The sequence below is a fragment of the Sceloporus undulatus genome, chromosome 1, assembly GCF_019175285.1.
Source record: "Sceloporus undulatus isolate JIND9_A2432 ecotype Alabama chromosome 1, SceUnd_v1.1, whole genome shotgun sequence".
In the NCBI taxonomy this organism is placed as follows: domain Eukaryota; kingdom Metazoa; phylum Chordata; class Lepidosauria; order Squamata; family Phrynosomatidae; genus Sceloporus; species Sceloporus undulatus.
In genome coordinates this window covers 363,541,872-363,561,448 of record NC_056522.1, presented here as the reverse complement: position 1 = coordinate 363,561,448, position 19,577 = coordinate 363,541,872, and the positions used below count along the sequence as shown (strand labels likewise).

Genomic DNA, 19,577 nt, shown 5'->3' with positions numbered 1-19,577 from the left:
CTCAAAACCTGGTCTCCAGTCTCCTAGCTCAAGCCACTACATGACACTGGCTCCCTTGATTTGATCTGGGGAGCTGCTTATTTTTGCTTTTGACAGCCCATGGTGTTCCTACCACTTTCCTCTAGTACTACATTTCAAGATGAATGACTCTTTTAGCCATGGACTTTCCTTGATTGCCATCCATCCCCCCAGGGGCAATATAATTGACCTATGGAATTCACAGCTGCTGGATATGAAGCCATCTCTGAGCAATATGTAGGATAGGGGTAGAGTATACTCTTCAGATATTTTGGACTTCCCATCAGCCCCACCCAGCATGGGTAATGGTGAAGGATTATGAGCAATGAAATCCAAAACATGTGGAGGCATACGGGGAGCTCACCCTATTCTAGGAGCAGTGTAATAAGCATTTTGATAGAAAATCCCTTAGTGTACGTGACATAGGAGACCACTGTGTGACTCTGTGTGATCACTGTGTGATTTTGGAATGCGAGGAAAAAATCCCCACATTCCAAAACTGCAAACAACAGTGGCTCAGCCAAATGGTCATCAATCTGTTGTGTTCCCAGAGTTATACTGAATAAACAAAGCAAGCTTATTCTCTCCAAGAGAGAAGAAGGTTTCTCCAGCAAGCAACTTGTTTGCTCTTAATTGGTCTCTCTTTTGCAGGGTTTGGAATGGTCACTGCTGTCGTTTTTAAGTAGTTTGTTTCATTTTAAGCCAGGCCTCTTGGTTTGTGAAAACTCCCTTGGTTGCAACAAGGAATTTCTGTAGCCAAAATGATTCATGGTACATTTCCCAGGCAACCTTCCCAGCTGGGGGGACTAACTAATGGGATAGATTTTAGAATTCCAGACAACAGAAACTGAGTTCATGTTCTTGTTGTGATCAAAAGAGAATATGTGCCTTGTCTCTTTTTAACCTTATTCTCTGTGTCTATGGTGCATTTGTTTGGATTTCTTTCTCAAGTTTGCCATCGTTATACATACTGTTTCCTGAGAAGTACCTTGTCAGTCTAATGCAGTAGAAGAAAACAAAGGGGAGTGTGGTGCCCATATTTATACGGCCATATACTTTTGCAGATTGTTTGCAGCTCTACTTTGCCAGATTCATAAAATTTAATGTCAGGTGGAAGAATCTTTGGCTTATGATTCTCATCAGTCCCATTATGCTTAAGTAATGGAGGAGGAGTGTGGAAACTGTGGTTTAGAGCACTCGGAGGGCCAATAGTCTGTGCCATAATACAAATTGTTGTGCCAGAAACCTGTTTCAAAGATACATAAGCATAATCACCATACTTCAGTGCTATGTGGTGAACCCCTCCCTCCTATCACTATTTATTAGGAAGCAGTCTCTGCAATTGAGTCTGTTCCCCTGTCACCCAGGAAGCAATGGGCTCTCCAGTGTGTCAGGCAGAAGCAGAACTCCTTGTTCCTCCTTCAGCCTAAAATCACCTGCATGGGAATGGGTGTGTGTGGAAATATCAGACAGTTGCTTCCCGCTTGACAGGGGAAACAGAACTCAGTTGATTGCAGCGGCTGCTGCCTGGTAAATGGGGATTGGGAGACTTTCCTGGTTCCTATGTAGCTGCTAAAATAGGGGCTCAAAAGAATTGTAAATATGTAACAATCACAAATGTGTACCTCCAGAGCCAAGTCTGCCTGGGTGAAATAAAATGACCTTTTCTGTACTGGGTCTCCTAGATCCCTTTTGCATTTACTGCCATCAAGCCAGGTGTCGCCCATCCTATATTTCATTTGTTGCCCATCCTGCATTTCATTGGGTAGTCCCAAGTGTAGTATCCTACATTTTCCCTTTTGAAGTTCATTTTGTTAGTTTTGGCCTAGCTTTCTAATCTATTAAGGTCACTTTGAATTATGATCCTGTCCTTTGGGGTATTAACTACTCCTCATAGTTTGGTGTCCTCTGCAAATTTGATAAACATTCCTTCTATTTCTTCATCTGATGTTCTTCATCAGATGTTGAATAGCACTGGACCCAGGATAAAACCCTTTGGCACCCTACTATTTACTTCTCTCCAGGATGAAGAGGAGCCACTGGTGAGTACCGTTTGGGTTTGGTCAGTCAACCAATTACATATACATAATCTTGGAGCCAGGGCCCAAGCGTAAACATGAAATTCCTTTATTTTTCATATATACCTTATACTCATAGCCTGAAAGAAATTCTAAATAGAATATTTTTAATAATGTTGGCCATGAAACAAAGTTGTGTACATCAGAAAGCAAAGATGACACTATCTCAGCCGCCCATGTGGATTAATCCACCCATGTGGGTTAATCCATTAGAATGTGTAACATTCATTTTTGTTGGTCTTGTGAAGACCTTTGTGTAAAGACCTTGAACAAATAAAACTTGTATTCCCAGGATCAATTCTTCACAAGCCAGATCTTCATCAAGCTGGGTTGAGGTACAAAGCTGATCTATTGTCAACAATAGCAAGCCCATCCTGGAAAGGTTCATGGACTCTAACCTATTTTACACTTTAATGTAACGGGGCTTCCTTGGAAGGTGTGTCCGGATCATTCCTTGAGTTCTATTATTTCACTAGAGTTGATGATGGCATCTAAGTTGAATCCTTGATAGAGACTCAAAACCTCTTGCAAGTTTGGGCCCTGATTCCAGTGAGGCTCTGAGAAGTAACCTCTTTTTGCTTCTAAGAATGGAGTGAAATGTATTCTACCACTGGATTTTTATGGAATGTGCTGGTGCAAAGGAGCAAGCTGCCCACGGAAATGCAATCTGAGTTTTTTGAAAGAATTCATAAGGGTTGCCAATAAAATAAAATCTTACAACAGCAGTCAAGGGTGGAAAACACAACTATGGGATTCATGCATTCCCTAATATTAATTTAACCCTCTTGCTATTTTAATTTAAGTGGATGAAGAATTGATCCCTCATTAGGCAGCTGAACAAAGAACGACAAGTTTTAAAAAAATTAAACACACAGCTCACTGCAAAGACAGTTCTTCCTGTAGCATGATATCTATTTAAACAGCTCTCTTTCTGTAGGGCAACTCCTATGTTTTTCATTCTGGTCAAGACTTCATACTAATGGTTGCTTTATGCTTATTGCTAGAAACACAATCCAACATTTTGCTAAAGTCAGGTTCTGTGTGGCTCCCATTAAATTCAAGGTCACCACATTGAAATAAAACCAGATCTTATCCTCTTTTGTGCCCATTGGATAATGCAGTCAATACATTGGTAGTGAACTAACCGGGAGGCAATATGGTGCAAATAGGCTTTACAGACCTCAGTGACTGTCTTTGAGTTTCAGAGCCTGGTCCCTCATCTCCAATTCTTGGGGCTAAGGGGAGAAATCTGAGAGTGAGAGCACCTTGGACAAAAAGGGTGTGTACATAGATATTTTCCTCATTTGCTAGACTTGAGGAATGTTGCACTCTGTGCAGCTGTGGTTGATGTATCTGCTTAATGACATCAGCAGGGATTGCTTGTTGTGACGTCATACCTGTAGCAGGGCCTGTGACATCAATGAGGGGTCATCTGTAGGTCTTGTTTTTGGCCTACAAAACTCAGGGTTTGAAATAGTCCTGACTCAGCAGCCCTATTGCTGGGGTACCAGACTTGAGGATACAGACTTTGCAGTCCACCTGATGCGCTGTGCCAAAATGGCTTCACCCACCCATTCCCAGTTTAGTCATCCAGATGTTTTGGATTACAGCTCACTTCATCTTCAGCCATTTGTTTAGGGCATTCTAGAAACTCTAGTTTAAAAACTTATCAAGTTCTAGCTAAAACATCAATTTCCAGCCTGCAACGAACATTGTTTCTTGTTTATGCTTCCTCATTATAATTTTCTGTCTCTCTCACTTTCAGCTGGATCTGAGTGTCCACTAATAGCTGCATCCACTAGTCAGATTGTGCAATGATGGAATATATATTGTTGCTGGTCTGGACTTGACAAAGCCTGGCCAAGATTTTGTACTGAAGAGACATAGCTTAACCTTATGCTCAGAATTTTGCCCTGATTGCACTACAACACATTGTTATAGAATCATGACACTGCAGAACCAAATAAGTAATCATGTGAAACCATCATCCAAAGGGATCTTGTAGCACTTTTGAGACTAACTGAAAGAGAGTTCGTAGCATGAGCTTTCATAGACTTTCCACTCCACCAATGCATCTGAGGAAGTAGACACTAGTCTATGAAAGCTCAGGCTACCAACTTCGCTCTTTCAGTTAGTCTCAAAGGTGCTACAAGATCCCTTTGCATACTGATTTTCCAGACTAGCATGGCTATGCCTTTGAACATTAAACAATGCAATCAAGGTGCAATGTACAGCAATGTGAAACAAAGGGCAATGGTAGCACATGTGCAACTCCTCTTTTGTAACCTTCAGTGGAATACATACTTTCGTATTAGCCAAAACAGTAGAACTGCATGTGTAAGGGAACGTATGCATGTGTAAGGCACCAAAAGGATACCAACTATTACTTCAGTTGTTGCAATCCAGAAAAGTAACATTTGCATACAGTATTTCCAATTTCTGAGTAGGTATACAGTGGTGCCTCGGGTTACGAAAATAATTCGTTCCGCGGCCGCTTTCGTAACCCGAAAAGCCTTCGTAAGCCGAATTGCCATAGGCGCTAATGGGGAAAAGCCGCGATTCCGTGTAAAATAGCGCCGAAAAGCACCAAAAGTTTTTTCGTAACCCGAAAAAACATTCGTAACCCGGAACAATAATTCCCTATGGGATTTTTTCGTATCCCGAAAATTTCGTAAGCTGGGTATTTCGTATCCCAAGGTACCACTGTACTGGGAACTGTAGTCCAAAAAAGTTACTTTCTCAAACTTGTGATTGATAACCTAGATATTATCAAAGTGCTCCTGCTTTCTCACATATTTAGTGTTTGGACTTAGGTTCCAAAAGAATGCCAAGGCATCTAGAGCCTCTCCAAAACCACTATTTTTCTAGCCATTGTTTTGAATATGTTAGATTTCCACTTCCTTTCTCACTGAATACTCTTGATAAGCTCATAAGCAGCACTTTTAAGAGCTCATTCATTCTGCAGGAAGTTCTTTTTTTCTCACATAAGACCAGCTGCCATGTTAGATTCTGGCAAGATCTTATTCAAGTTCTGGTTGAGTTACACAAATATTATCTGACCCAACAGTATGAGTTCTCTCTAAAGCTGTACTGTTTCCTCTGTGATCTGACATGCTCCTTTTCTTGGAGACACAATGAACAATTGTAAGAATGCTGGGAAAAGGTCAGAAAAGAGCACAGAGCTTGTTACTGTTGAGCACAACTTCCAAAATGTGACGGAAAAACAAAAAAGAGGTACAGCTCTTGAACTCTGTAGAAGCAATTTAAGGGCGATGGGCAAACATTTCCATGGGGCCAGCTGCCATGACTTGCCACCAAGGTACAATTATCATCTTCAAAACATTTTAGAAATACTTGTCTGGATCCCAGCTTTATTTATTTATTTAAAAGATATACTACCATAAAACTGGGATATTGATAACAGCCATTATTACTGGGCATCTGTCAATGCCAGTGCCCCAGTAGAGGGCCATCCTCGACTCATTTAAGAGCTGCTTGGTCCCATTGCTGCTCTTCCTTTGTATACTTATGACTGAAATTCTACATTTGGGCTATATAGCAGTTGTTGTTATTTGCTATCAAGATTAATTTATAGTGATCCTAGGGATGAGAGGTCAACCCTAGTCCAAGTCACCCTATCATCAACCCTATCATCAACCACCCTTCTCAGGTTTTGTTAACTCTGTGCTGTGGCTTCTTTCATTGAATCAATCCACCTGCTGTGCAGTCTTCCTCTTTTCCTAGTGCCTTCTAATCTACAAAGCATTATTGTCTTTACCAGTGAGTCACATTATCTCATGATATGTTCAAAGTACAACAGTCTCAGTTCAGTCATCCTCTTTTAATGAGAATTCAGGCCTTATTTGCGCTAGGGTTTTTTTTTTTGGTAGAGTGTGTGTGTCTTTTTCATGGTGTTATCCAGCATCACTGTGTTAGCCCTCCCATCATAGCCATCAGTGCCTAGTGGAGAATGTGGCAGGTGTGTGGGGTGGAATTGGAGGAGTCTTTGGCTATGTCCCATAGCTAGATGCATCACCCACTATCACCTTTGGAGTCCCCTGCAACAGATCCTGGCAGATAATGTCATCCGTTTGCATCTGGCCTTGGAAACATAGCCAGATGCTTCTCTGATCTTTCCTACTTTCCATCTACTTTTGAAAAGCCATGTACTTTGGGGCTATTGCAGCAAAATAGCGTGTCCTGGGGCTGGTGACAGATTGCTGTAGAATGGTCTGCTGATCTTTTATGTTATACTTGGAGATGTAGGATCTCAGGCACCATATAGAGGGGGAGGTATGCACTGCCAGTGTTGCAGTGAGATTCTACTGCCTATCCATTAGTATTTATATATAGTATTGAGCATGGCACCATTTTGTCTTTTGTCTGAAGCAGAAAAATGTCTTGTGGCAGTCCTGCCCTCAAAACATGGAGCGGGAGCTGACATTCAGTTAAAATGACTGGGAACTCTTGATAGACTTGCCCTCTCTGGATTTGCCTCATCCTTTCTTAAAGCAGCTATGTGAAGAGCCATCTCTACCTCTTTGGAATATTTTGAATGTGTGGCAGTGGAAGAAATTGGGCTACCTGAGGCACATATGGCTTTTCTTTTAGATGCAACTGCTGAATGTATTGGAATGCTAGCTATGCCTACCAAGAGAAGGGAAGATGGGATATAAAGAGTTCAATTTTACCACCTGTAGCAGGGTTGGAAGAGCCCTTTTCAGTCAGGGAGATGATTTCCAGTTTGGGAAACTATGCTCTAGCTGTGGAAGGAGTAAAGTCAAAGCAAAGTGCATTCTTACAGTTTGGATATTTGCCCTCCAAAGCACAGCCTGTTTCTATGTACAGTATGTCAGTTCAGGAGCAAGTGTTAATGCAACAGCTCCCAGGCATGCAAAGCACAGTTCAATTCTATACATTGTCTACTTGAAGGTCATCAGTGCTTCAAAAGGCTAGTCAATTATCTTTTTAAGAAATGTGTAGACAACAGTTTATAATTAATTGGCAGGTTTGTTGTGTAAATTTAAGCACTAAGATAAGCCTATCATGGGGTTTTCTTGGTAAGTTTCTTCACAGGGGGTGGGGGTGGTTGCCATTGCCTTCCTCTTAGGCTGAGAGTGTGTCCAAGATCACCCAGGGGGTTTCCATGGCCCAGTGAGGATTCAAACTCTGGTCTCTAGAGTCATAGAACAACACTCAAACAACTACACCACATGTAGGCTCACTGAAGTCCCAAATTGTTTGCTGCTGTAATCCTTATGGAGTAGGGGTACGGACACACTCTTCAGAAAATACAAAAATGGGATCTTAAACATGGACAGGCATAAAGTGTGTGTACAAAACACAAATCATGCATGGAAGCCATCTTCACATTTCTTAAACATGGGGATTTATGGAATCTGACAGATAGGCATAATTTGGTGTTTTCATTCTAACTTTACATTTTATACAACTGTGTGGTGTATGTTACATAGAACTGAGGATAAGATACAGATCTCTTTGTTTCTTTGGACTCTGGGATCTTCTATAGTTTTTTTTTAACTTTGTTTCCTTTTGGATCCACCCTCTTTGTCTTTCATCTGTTTCCAGACATCTAAAACTAAACTTCCACAAACGGCCAGATCATATCTTTCCCTCACATTGCTTTGAAAGCTTTGGAGAACTTGTTAGCAATCTGCACACAACCCAGAACTATACTGAGTTAGGGGTCCTGAGGAAACTGGAAATTTGGGTCATCAGTGGCTACTGTTCAGGATGTCTATCTGTCATTCTGGTATTAAAGGTAATATGTTGGGGAAAGCAAGGCAGAGGTGCAGTTGCACACATCTTGCAGGAGGGCTTTTAATTGGCACCTAGTTGGCTACTGTCATGTGAACAGAAAGATGGATCAGAAAGGCCTTTGCTTTGATCCAGCCTGGATATGTTCTTAGATACACTTTTGTTATGGTTATTTACCATCAAGCTGGCTTTGACTTATGGTGATCCTATGAATGAGAGACTTCTAGGAGTCCTGGTCATCAGGTTTTGCAGATTCAAGGCTGTGGCTTCCTCGATTGTATCAATCTACCAGTAGGATAGTTCCTCCCTTTTCTACTGTCTTCCATTTTATTTATTTACCAAGTAAACAAAAGTCCCTTCCTTCCCAATGAATCATGTCATCTCATGATATGGCCAAAGTACAATAGCACACTAATGAGGTATGTGATATGTACTACAAATCTACTTTATAAGGGGTAATTCAGGCATGATTTGCTCTAGGACCCATTCATTTGTTCTTTTAGGAGTCTGTTGTATCCACAGAATTCTTCTCCAGCACATTTCAAATACAGTACAGGTATCTTGATTTTTTCCTTGTGGAGTATTTTAACATGAGCCTTTGCAGGACTTTAGATGTCTCACTGAATATGTAGTTTGACTATGATGGTAAATGGAGAAGGTTCTGGCCTTACTCCTATACTTTGTTTGTTTTATTTAATCTATATTCTGCCTTTTTCTTTAAACAAGATCAATGTTATTAATCCCAATTTGAACAAACCCACCGAAACAATAGATTTACCTATGTGTTCACTGACCCTTCAACAATTATTTCAATAGGTTTACTCAATAGGTTTCTAGCCATTTTATTTACTGTGTGGGTGTTTTGTGGGTGAGGAGGGCAAGGATGAAGGAGGCTTAGAAGATTTTTCTGATTTGTTATAATGCTACTGGAAATTCAAGGGAAGGCCATGAGGCTGTAGCTCCAAGGTGGAATATCAGTTTGCAAGTGCAGCATGCCACCATCAATTGCTTGAGCAACAGCTAACGTGTGTGTGTGCATGTCTTCAAACTGCATATTCAATTATGGCAATCCCATTAATTTCAGTGTTTTCAAAGGTAAGGAATACTCAGAGGTGGTTTGCCATACTGAGTTATAAAAATTCAAATGGGGTGGGTGGAGATTTTGCCTTCCAGATGTTATTGAACTACAGCTCTCACTAGCCAGCTTAGCTAATGATGGGAAGTGCAGTCCAATTATATTTGGAGGACCATAGGTCATGTGTGTGTTGTGTGCCTTCAAGTCTATTCCAGTTTATGGCAGCCCTCAAATGAATTTATCATGGGGTTTTCTTGGCAAGATTTGTTCAAAAGAGGTTTGCCATTGCCTTATCCCCAATTTAAAGGGCAGCTGTTCTGACAATCCACATTTATTGCATCACTTTGCCAAAAGATATAGCCTGTTTTGAATCTGGTGCTGAAGACAATGAACAGAGTTCCAGACTAGTTTTACCTAATCTGAAATATATATTGAAACTGGCAGAATCTGCCATTACCACCTATCAATTCCTGCCTGTGTACAAACTAGTCAAGCCTTCTGCATTCAAAGGATGCTCTTTCAAGAAGGGGCCAAGGTGGCAAATATCTCAGGTCAGTATATAAATTACATCTTTGCTACATATTATGAGAACATGTGTATTTAATGAAAATGTATTTAATTAGAAAAAAACAGGATATGAAAACATTTCCATGATCATTATAGATCCAATGGCTGAAAAGCCAACATTCAAGCAACATTCAAGCACACTATATACTGTGGCATGCTCACATTTACAACTGTTCTATAGAGGCACAATACTATTATTAACATGTGGTATTCTGCTCATCCTCTAAGTAGGCTAAGACAAGATAAGTAGGTTAATCCCACATAGTTTCTCACAACATTCTTGTCAGGATGCTTAACCTTCTTCACAAGGTTGGGTTGGAGATTATGACTAGTCAAACATCTCAGTGCACTCTTATATTACATTGCTTGCCAATTACTTCTCTATAAACAAAGTGAGGGGAGCCCCCTGCCAAATGATACCATTTTCATATAAACATTCATAATGAATCCAGGAGGATGTTTTACTAAAAGAAACAATTCTTGAGTGTTCAAGATAACATCTGAATCCCTCGTCCTCTTCAGATTGCTTTTTTTAATTTCCTTCTCCAATTTAACCCTTTCCCCACCTTCCAGAGAAACCATATGCAAAGTGCCACTTTTTATTTAAATGTTAAGTGCTTTAATAAATAGTAGAAAATGAAGGAGTCCTTCAGCATTGTACCAATGCCACCCATAAGTGATAATGTGTTGGGCATTTGCCCCACTTTCTTGATGGGAAGACTCGAGGCAGCAATGGAAATGTTGGAGATTTTCCAGGACCCATTGCTGGATGGATCACTTGTGTTCAAGGTAATGAACCACACTTTTGCTCCATTCCACTCTGAACATTTTGTAGTGACATAAAGAACAAGTCTCTTTCTCACCACTAGAGCCAGCTGAAAAACAGAGATCCAAAGTTGTGTTGTTGTTTTTTAACTAAGTCACTATGTCTGGCAGTGGCGCAGTGTGGAAATTGGCTTTGCCATGAAAGGGAACTGTTTGACATAACAGCAACAAGCATGCTTATAGTCCAAGTCTATGACACCCTGATTGTTGAAAACAATGATGCTGGAGGGAGAGTGGCATGTACACCAATGTTCAGCACATTCAAGATGCTTCTCAGTTCACTGCTGGACAAGTTGCCCTTGATGTACAAGATGGCAGACAGATGTTTCTTGCTGTAAAAGAGGAAGGGTGGAGGAGGAAAAACGGAGTGTCAGAAATATAATGATAAAATGGAGAAACAAAAAGGTGCCAGGCCAAGACAACAGAAGGCAAATCTGGGAGTCTTAGCCTTCTACTATTTTGCTTGAGAATAAAGCTTTGTCTGCAGGGGCCAAAAGTCCCACTTCTCCCCATTTTGGCAGTGTCTTGTTTGGACAATACACAGCCCAAATCCCAGTTTTGGTGTGAACAGCCCAGACAATGTCCAGCACATTCAGCATCAGATCCGGGTATAACATGCTTAACACAAATTTCAAAAACCTACTGTGTATACTCATGTATAAGTCTAGAAATTTTAGTCAAAAAACTGATCTAAAAAACCTGGGTCAACTTTTCCATGGGTCAATATAAATACTGTACTTTAACTCTATTTTTTTAAAAAAGGATCCATCCTCTTCTGTGAGTAGAATGGCAGAAATGCAAGAGCTCAGTCAATCCTGGGAGCACCTCAAAGAAACATGAACCCATAGTGACCAATTTAGCCAGCATTTACACTGTGGAATTAATACAGTTTGACACTGCTTTAACTGCCATGGCCCAATGCTATGGAATTCTGGGACTTATAGTTTTGTGAGCTATTTAGCGTTCTATGTCAGAGCGCCCTGGTGCCACAACAAACTAAAAATTCATAGGATGGAACCATGGCAGTTCAAGATGTGTCCATCTGCATTAATCCTGCCGTGTGGCAGAACCCTTAGTCTTTTTTTGGGGGAAAGGGGCTGTGCTTTCTTGTCTGCCAATTAAGAAGGAAGTGGAGGGCTATGAAAACAGGAAGTGCAGGTTGACTGAGGCTGCCCAGTGCCTACATTTTTTTGGCTGAATTGCAGCACTAAAGTGTAGCACCCCACATTGTACGGTATGTACAATGGCATAGATCAGAGATGAGAACCATGCAACCCTCCCAAGGCTGTTGGACTGCAAGCCCCACCATTCCTAACTAGCATAGCTGATGGGGAGGAATGTTGGGAGGTGCAGTCCAAGAACATTTGGAGGGGTACATGACTTCTGTCCCTGGTGCAGGTGATAGATCATTGGCTCACAGCCAGTGTTCCAGGACTAGCTTTGTGCTTGCAAGTAACTTTATTTTGTCTTCTTTTCCCCCTTACCTGATATCAGGATATTTGTTTGCAAGTACACCAACTTCAACCATGATGGCATTTGTATCTTGGAGCTTGATGATTTCAGCCAGACTTGGGAGTGCAGAATTCAGCCAGGTGGCTTTGGACCCCTGAAATGACAAAATTTAATCATATATCATGCAGATCTCTGAATATTCAAAAAGTATATACTCTCCTCTGTATATACTAAACAAGTGCTCCAAATATGGCATCACAGAATTGGAATACGTTCAAATGCTATTGAGTTAAATTCCTTTCCTCAGAGCCTTTTCCATCTTATGCTGAGAGAACATGACATACTCAATGTCACCCTTGGCCAGGTAGCATAATTTGAACTCAGATTTCCTTGGCTGGCCTTTTAATAGTCTGAGTAAGGCCCATAATTCAGTACTGCAGCAACGAACATCTGGACCAGTTTGTCCATGATCCATGTCACTTTGACATGTGTTCATTCAAAATTCAGTTCTGCCCCAATTTCTACATTAATTTACCCATTATTTATTTTTTTACAAAACTCGGGTTTGTCCCATTGCTGCATCAATCTGCACATGTTTGTAAAGAACCACATAAATATTTATTGAAATGCATACTGTATATACTCATGTATAAGTCTAGAAATTTAGGTCAAAAAACTGACCCCAAAAAACCAAGTCAACTTATCCATGGGTCAATATAAGTACTGTATCTTAACTCTTATTTAAAAGAAGGAACTATCTCCCAGTGAAAAACAAGAGTATAATATGGTAAGCACCAATCCCTTCTACTCTCTCATCCATCCAGTCTTAAGAGTAAGCCCAAAGAGTTATTATGTCTGCTGAAATTTTATAAGTACTTTGACATTGTTTTGCTTTGCTTCATACTTGAGATCCTTTGCTTTATGCACCTAAATTTTATCCTTGACTTATCCATAGGTCATAGCCCTATATGGCTTGGGCCCAGGGTACTTGGAGGACCGCCTCTCCCCATACATTCCGCTCCGCACACTCAGATCTGCTGGGAAGCAATTGTTATGTGTCCCAGAGGCAAGATATTCTACCACCACTCAAAGGGCCTTTTCTATCTCGGGCCCCATCCTCTGGAATTTGCTTCCGAATGAGCTCCGCTCAGCCACCTCCCTGGAACACTTCAAAAAGGGGCTTAAAACTTTTTTGTTCCAGCAGGCTTACCCCTAACATTCCATGTTGCCCCCTTTTCTCTCCTCGTTGTTCTCATAATCTTGTGCTAGTTGGAAATTTTTTTAACTGGATTTTAACTGTTGTAAGATATTGTGAGATTTTGTATTTTTTGTATTTTAATTTTTTGTATATTGACTGTATCGTGTTTTTGGCTGTTGTGACCCGCCTTGATCCCAGGAAAGGCGGGCTAAAAATAAAGCTTTTATTTAATTTATTATTATAGCAAAATCCATAATTTTGGCCCCAAAACTTTCCCTCGACTTATACATGAGGTTGACTTATAGTCGAGTATATACGGTATATGTTTTTGAACTTATTTTCCTCAGAATATGCTTTTATATATAATGATATCAATGATGATGATTTTTTAATACCTGCCTCTTCCCATGGACTGAGACAGGGAACAACAACAAATTAACATACAACACACAACATCAGTTAAAAGTACACATTGATTTAAAAGAACAAATAAAACCAATACACATTAACATGTGCTCTGTCTCATTGTTTACTTTTCTAAATGTGTTTTGGATAATAATGTGTACTATGAAATGTATTTGGCACAATTTTCTAGCCAAGAACTGTACTGCAAAATTCAGGAGACTGCAAACGCTGATGGATAATTACATTCAATCTTTACATTCATTTGAGTGGTGCATATCAGATCAGTTTGCATCAGAATTTCATAATACTGAACAATTAAAATTAACCATTAACAGAAATGAAAATGGAACAAAACAAAACTTAGAATGAGTGAAGAACTCTTGAATACAAAAATTATATGATAGAATAGATGTGATAGAAGAGAAACAAAATGGGAGTTAATACAAAATACAAGGACATGGGCCATAAAGAAAAATATCAAAAGATATCAGGAGAGAAGTAGATAAACTGCAAAATGTTTAAAATGTATTCTAATTATATGTCAAGCAAAATGAAAAACAAATTATCAACAAATGATGTATATATGAGTATATAAGTCTCGGTTTCATGATTAAGTTTATGATTATTTATGCTTTATCCATCAAAAATATATTTAAAAAAATAATGTCTGAAGACAGTATTGCTCACACATCCCAAGACACAGCCCATGCTTTGCAGGCAGATGGACTCAAGTTCAATCCCTGGGCTTTACTGGGAGTCTTTTCACATTCCACAGTTATAGCTCTGTGATTCCAGTTTAACTACCATGGCTGCACCCAGTGCAATCCTGGGGTCTGTAGTATGGTGAGGCACTAGAGATCCCTGGCTGAGAATTCTAAATGCACCACCCGAAACGCAAATCCCAGGAATCCATAAGAAGAAGCCATGACAGATTAAGTGGGATCATAGCACTCTAATAGGGTGGTGTGTCTGATGAGATAAAGGTGTGAACTGCCTTCAGTAAACATCTGATAGACTAAAGCAAAGGTGGCCTTTTAGATGTTTTTGGCTTTGCTTTGCCTTGTGCCTTCAAGTCATTTCCAGCTTATAGTGACAGGGTTTTCTTCACAAGATTTATTCAGAAGGGGTTTTCCATTGCCTTTTTCTGCACCTGAGATAATATGACTTGCCCAATGGGCTTCCATGCCCAACTGAGGATTTGAACCTTTGTCTCCAAAATCCTAGTCCAACTCTCAAACCACTAAACCACACTGGTTCCCTGTTTTTGGCTTACAACTGCTATTTTATGCCCTAGCCAGCATAGCCAGTGGTGGATTATGGGAGATGTGGCACAAAACATGTAGAGGGCCACTATTTTCCACTTCTCGACAAAACAATTTGATTCAAAATATGGCCATCTTTGGTGGCCATGTTGCCTGTAAGAAAATATATTCTGGAGTCCAAACAAGAAGCTTTCCTAAGATCTGGTTCAAGGCAGGTAGTCCATAATAGTTTATGCTGGGGTTTGGTGTGGTTCTACAAGACCAGTAAGTCTTATAAAAATATTTTTTCTTGCTTTCATTTGAAACAATTTCTTGGGCCAACCTTTGAGACAGTTTGCTTTTCATTACCAATCTTCCACCACAGAGGAATACTGAATGGGTTGTCAAGTTCATTCCTAGGTCATGAAAAACAACAAGGAAGCCACAGACATTTGGCCAGCATCCTGCTTGTAACATATCTGTGTGCTAGGACACGTCCTGGCATTTTCCGTGATGTGCGAGGAAGATTCCTTGGCATACAAGCCTTTGTGGGAAATATTCTATAAACTTAAGTAGCTGGAAAACTATAGTGTTTATGTCACCCCGCCTCCTTGAAAAGGAATGTTTGCAATCAGTCAGCTCTGCAACAAACTGTGAGATTCATAGAATCCTAGAGTTGGAAGAGACCCCAAGGGCCATCCAGTCCAACCCCCGCCATGCAGGAACACACAATCAAAACCCCTGGCAGATGGCTATCCAGCCTCTGTTTGAAAACCTCCAAAGGAGACTCCACTACACTCTGAGGCAGCATATTCCACTGTCAAACAGCTCTTACGCAGGAGCATCACTAGGGGGTGAGGGGGTATAGGCTGCACCTAAGGGTGTGTGTGTGACACCAGACATTTGACTTTGGGCAGAAACAGGCGGTGCCATTCACCTGTGTCCCTTTAAAACACTGAAGAGATGGTGTGAGTGGGGTGAGGCTCAGTGGGAGGAGAAAAAATTTCAAAATTTAAACATATATATATTAAAAAAATTCTTTCAAAATATCACATTTTACAAAATTTTCACTTTAACCACAAGCAACTATGTACACGTACACACATTTAGGCTGCCCGTATGATATTGTAATTTAAAGATATAATTTTAATTTTTTTAAAAAAAAGAAGTATTTTTTTAAAAAGAAAAAATGTAATTGATACACTATAGCATTAAACTGAATTAAATTTAAATTAAATTAGTTATTGCTATAAGGTATAACTATTACATACAAGGTAATATAGCATTAGCTGACTCTTTGTATCTGCAGGAGTTCAGCTCCTGACCCGCCGTGAATAGCAAATTCTGCAGAACCTCAAGTCTCATTATCCTCACTGGTGGTGTGATGTGCACATGGCTGCATTTGTGTAGTCATATGCATGCACCACCATTGAGATGAATGGGGCATGGCTATCCATGGATGTTCCAGTTCATGGATGGTAAGCCCGTGGATAGGAAAAGCCAACTATAATGGGAGACCAAAGAAGGATAGCTGAAGCACCTGATACTAAGGATTTGGAAGTCATAATTGTAAAATAGGGGGGAAATGAATATGATAGCAAGATACTTTTACAAAAAGGAAAAATGTCTGATACACAAGGAGATAGGTAGTGGGACATATACAGAAGACAATATAAATATACTTATTAATTAATTAATCATTTAGAAATAAATATAGTAGTACTGATTTTTGAAGGAACAGAAAAGAAATTGACTGAGACAAATGAAACCGTGTCACCATCAAGAAAAGTCAAAAGGATAGTCAAAATGGGCCAGTATTAATAAAATTGGTAAATAGAAAGGGAGACTGAATGATGAAGCAAGTCACTGAAGGAATGTGCAAGTGTTAAGAAGTTATGAGAAAGTCATAGGAAGGTACATGAATACGTTACGGGGGTATGAAGAAGTGATAGGACAGAATGTCTGGAATGTAAAAATGAGACTTAATGGATAAAGGATGATGAAGAATGGAAAGGAATGGTAAGGGAAGGAAATGCTAGGATTTGAAACGAAGAGAAGCATGTGAAATGAAGAGAAAGAAATGAGAAAGATGCAAGATGAAATAAAAATAGAAAGATAAGAGAACAAGATGTTATATAACATACTTGGAAATAATAGGTTGCAATATTGATGATATGTATGAGTATGTAAATATTTGTTGTATTTGAGTCTTTCACTCAATATATTGTTTAGAGAAGCATTCCCAGAGGCAAGCCCCTCTCTGGCCCAGGAAGCCTCCTTTTAACCATCCATTAAGAAGCCAAGCCCTTCCTCCAGTCCATCTGCCTTGGTCCAGGCCTCGGAGGTGGAGAAGAACTTCTGGACCTGATCCCATTCCCCACCACCACTCCCTTCTCCTTTTGTGTCGTGTCTTCCTAGATTGTAAGCCTGAGGGCAGGGAACTGTCTAACTAAAAGACTGTATGTACAGCGCTGTGTAAATTTACAGCGCTTTAAATAATAATAATAAATAAAATGTTTATTTATATACCACCCTTCTATATAACCAGGGCGGTGTACAACATTTTAAAAATACAAAATTACAAATACAATAAAGCAAATACAAATACATTAAAAACAATTAAAACAATTCAGGCCACCTTGCCACTGCTGACGTAGGGGTGGGGAAAGCTAGTTGGGGCCTATATCGGGGAATGCAAGTTTAAACAGAAAGGTCTTCAGCCCCTTTTTGAACTGGGCTAGGGAGGTGGCCGAGCGGAGAGAATTCCAGAGGGTCGGGGCCGAGATGGTGAAAGACCTCCTGGACGTAGAGACAAGTCTGGCCCCTGGAACCCTCAATAACTGCTGCCCAGATGTTCTGAGGGTGCGGGGCGGATGTATAAATAAAGGCTAATAATAATAATAATAATAATAATAATAATAATAATAACAATAATAATAATAATATAAAAATGGGGGGGGGAGATTTTTCTGTATCAAGCCCATTGCTTAACACATTTGCTGTTCCCTTCTGAGAATTTTTTAAACTTAACTTTGTGCACACATTCTTGATTTTCTCATTATTGAAACTCCATCCCACTACATATACACATCACCACCACTTCTTTTTTTTTTGGCTAAAACTAGCTACCAGACATGAGACTTGACTTGATTTGAGTTTATCTTGGAAGGACTTGAGAGACTTGAGACTTGTCTTGGGACTTGGAGTAAAAGGCTTGAAATCATCACTGCTACCTTATGTCCTTACAGCATGGCACTGTCTACCCTGACTGGCATCATTTCAAAGGAGATTCTTTTACATCACCTGGTACCTGACCTTTTCCATTGGAGATGCCAAGGATTAAACCAGGACCCTTCAGCATGTAATTCCTGTACTCTGTACTGTTAAACTAAATCCATGAAGCAGCAAACTTAAGTGCTTAGCTTTGTCCTGTTCTCAGTTACTGCAATATGCCTAGAACTGCAGCACGCTGTATACAGAAATGCTTCATAACACCCCAATGAAGCATGCAGATATACTGCTTCAAATGTCAACAGCTCTGAGGTGAGCAATCAGACTTACGTTCTGTGTGCAAAACATGTGCAGAATGGAGGCGTTTTTCTGGACCAGGTCGGACAAACTGTTTTGCTGTTCTGGTGACCTCAAGCTGACTTTCTTTTTCAGAAGCCTTGTAATGTGTTCTCGGACCAGGTGGAAGTGTATTTTTTCCATGATAGCCTGCAGAAGAAGCAAGCAGTTAATCCTCTCAGATCAAATGGTGAAGAAAAGGAGAGAAAAACATACACATCAGAGTTGTAAAAATGCCATCTTAAAGACCTTCCTATGATACCCAACAGGTTTTTCTTAGTGGATTCTATAGCAAGATAATCTAGACTAGAGAAAGAGCAAATAAACTTTCTTCTGGTGAGGGTTATTCTTTCAGAATAATCTTTTGGGGCAGCAGGAAGGTCAGACGTGTGTCATACCCAGGCTACAGAGTCATGGAGTCTGTGAGCTAACTCACATTGCTGAGAAAGCTGTTTGACACCACTCTAACTATCTTGGCTCCATCATGCACAATCCTGGGATTTGTGGTTTGGTGAGGTATTCTGGTCTGTCAGAGAGCTCTGGTGCCATGGCTCAATGCTATGGGATCCCGGGATCTAGTTTATTGTGGAACCAGAGCTCTCTGATAGAGAAAGATAAATATATCACAGAACTACAAATCCTGGAATTCCATAGCATGGCAGTTAAAGTGGAGTCACCCTGTGTTATTTCTACAGTGCAGATGAAACATCTTTGTCATCCCGTCTCAGCAGGCCTCATGAAATTGAAAATGCATGCAAGTAAGGTGATGCTGGACTGTGGACCCTGGACTGCAGATTCTCCACAACTGGGCCAAGATCCCACATAAACATTGTGTGTCATAAACCTCTGAATGTGTAGTTACTCGTGCTATACAACCCTGGTGTTAAAGGCAATATTGCACCACTGAATGCACATCCAAATGTGTAAATGAATGTGCAAGACAATGCAAAAGCCAACATCTGCATGTACAATTGCAATGCATGTACAACTCTGCTTCTGCAAACCTCAACTAGACAGAGAGGTTCTGCATCCACCCCTTTCTCCCCGGCATTGTTCCCACAGCCGTTTGGTTGCTGCAGGAACGATGTTGCGCCCAAAAGGAGCTCCATTTCGGAGCTCCTTGCCATGCCACAACCAGGCCGCCGTAAGTGGTCTGGGGTGGCGTGGAGATGTCACACACGTGCCGTGCCGTTTGGACACGGTGCATGCATGACATCATCATGGCAGCCCCCATGTGGATGAGAGGCCACCACAATGATGCTGCCGCCGCCGCATACTAGGGTTGCGGGGCTTGTGGACACTCCGCCCCTGCGCAACCCTAGTATGTGGCCAGGTCAGTGCAAAGCGCCAGTCTGGACTGGGCCTATATTACT

General features: G+C 40.5%; 2 protein-coding genes across 2 annotated transcripts in view; both read right to left on the bottom strand.

The window, feature by feature from the left end:
• The window catches only part of LOC121934963 (cytochrome c oxidase assembly factor 8), a 723,331-nt gene that overhangs the window by 511,819 nt on the left and 191,935 nt on the right, over positions 1-19,577 (bottom strand). The gene's annotated exons all lie outside the window — the stretch shown is intronic.
• Positions 9,540-19,577, bottom strand: part of TNFAIP2 (TNF alpha induced protein 2) — a 79,688-nt gene continuing 69,650 nt past the window's right edge. The window contains 3 exon segments of the mRNA XM_042446546.1: positions 9,540-10,673; positions 11,826-11,947; positions 18,199-18,354. Coding sequence (XP_042302480.1) covers positions 10,532-10,673; positions 11,826-11,947; positions 18,199-18,354 — 420 coding nt within the window. The 3' untranslated portion in view covers positions 9,540-10,531.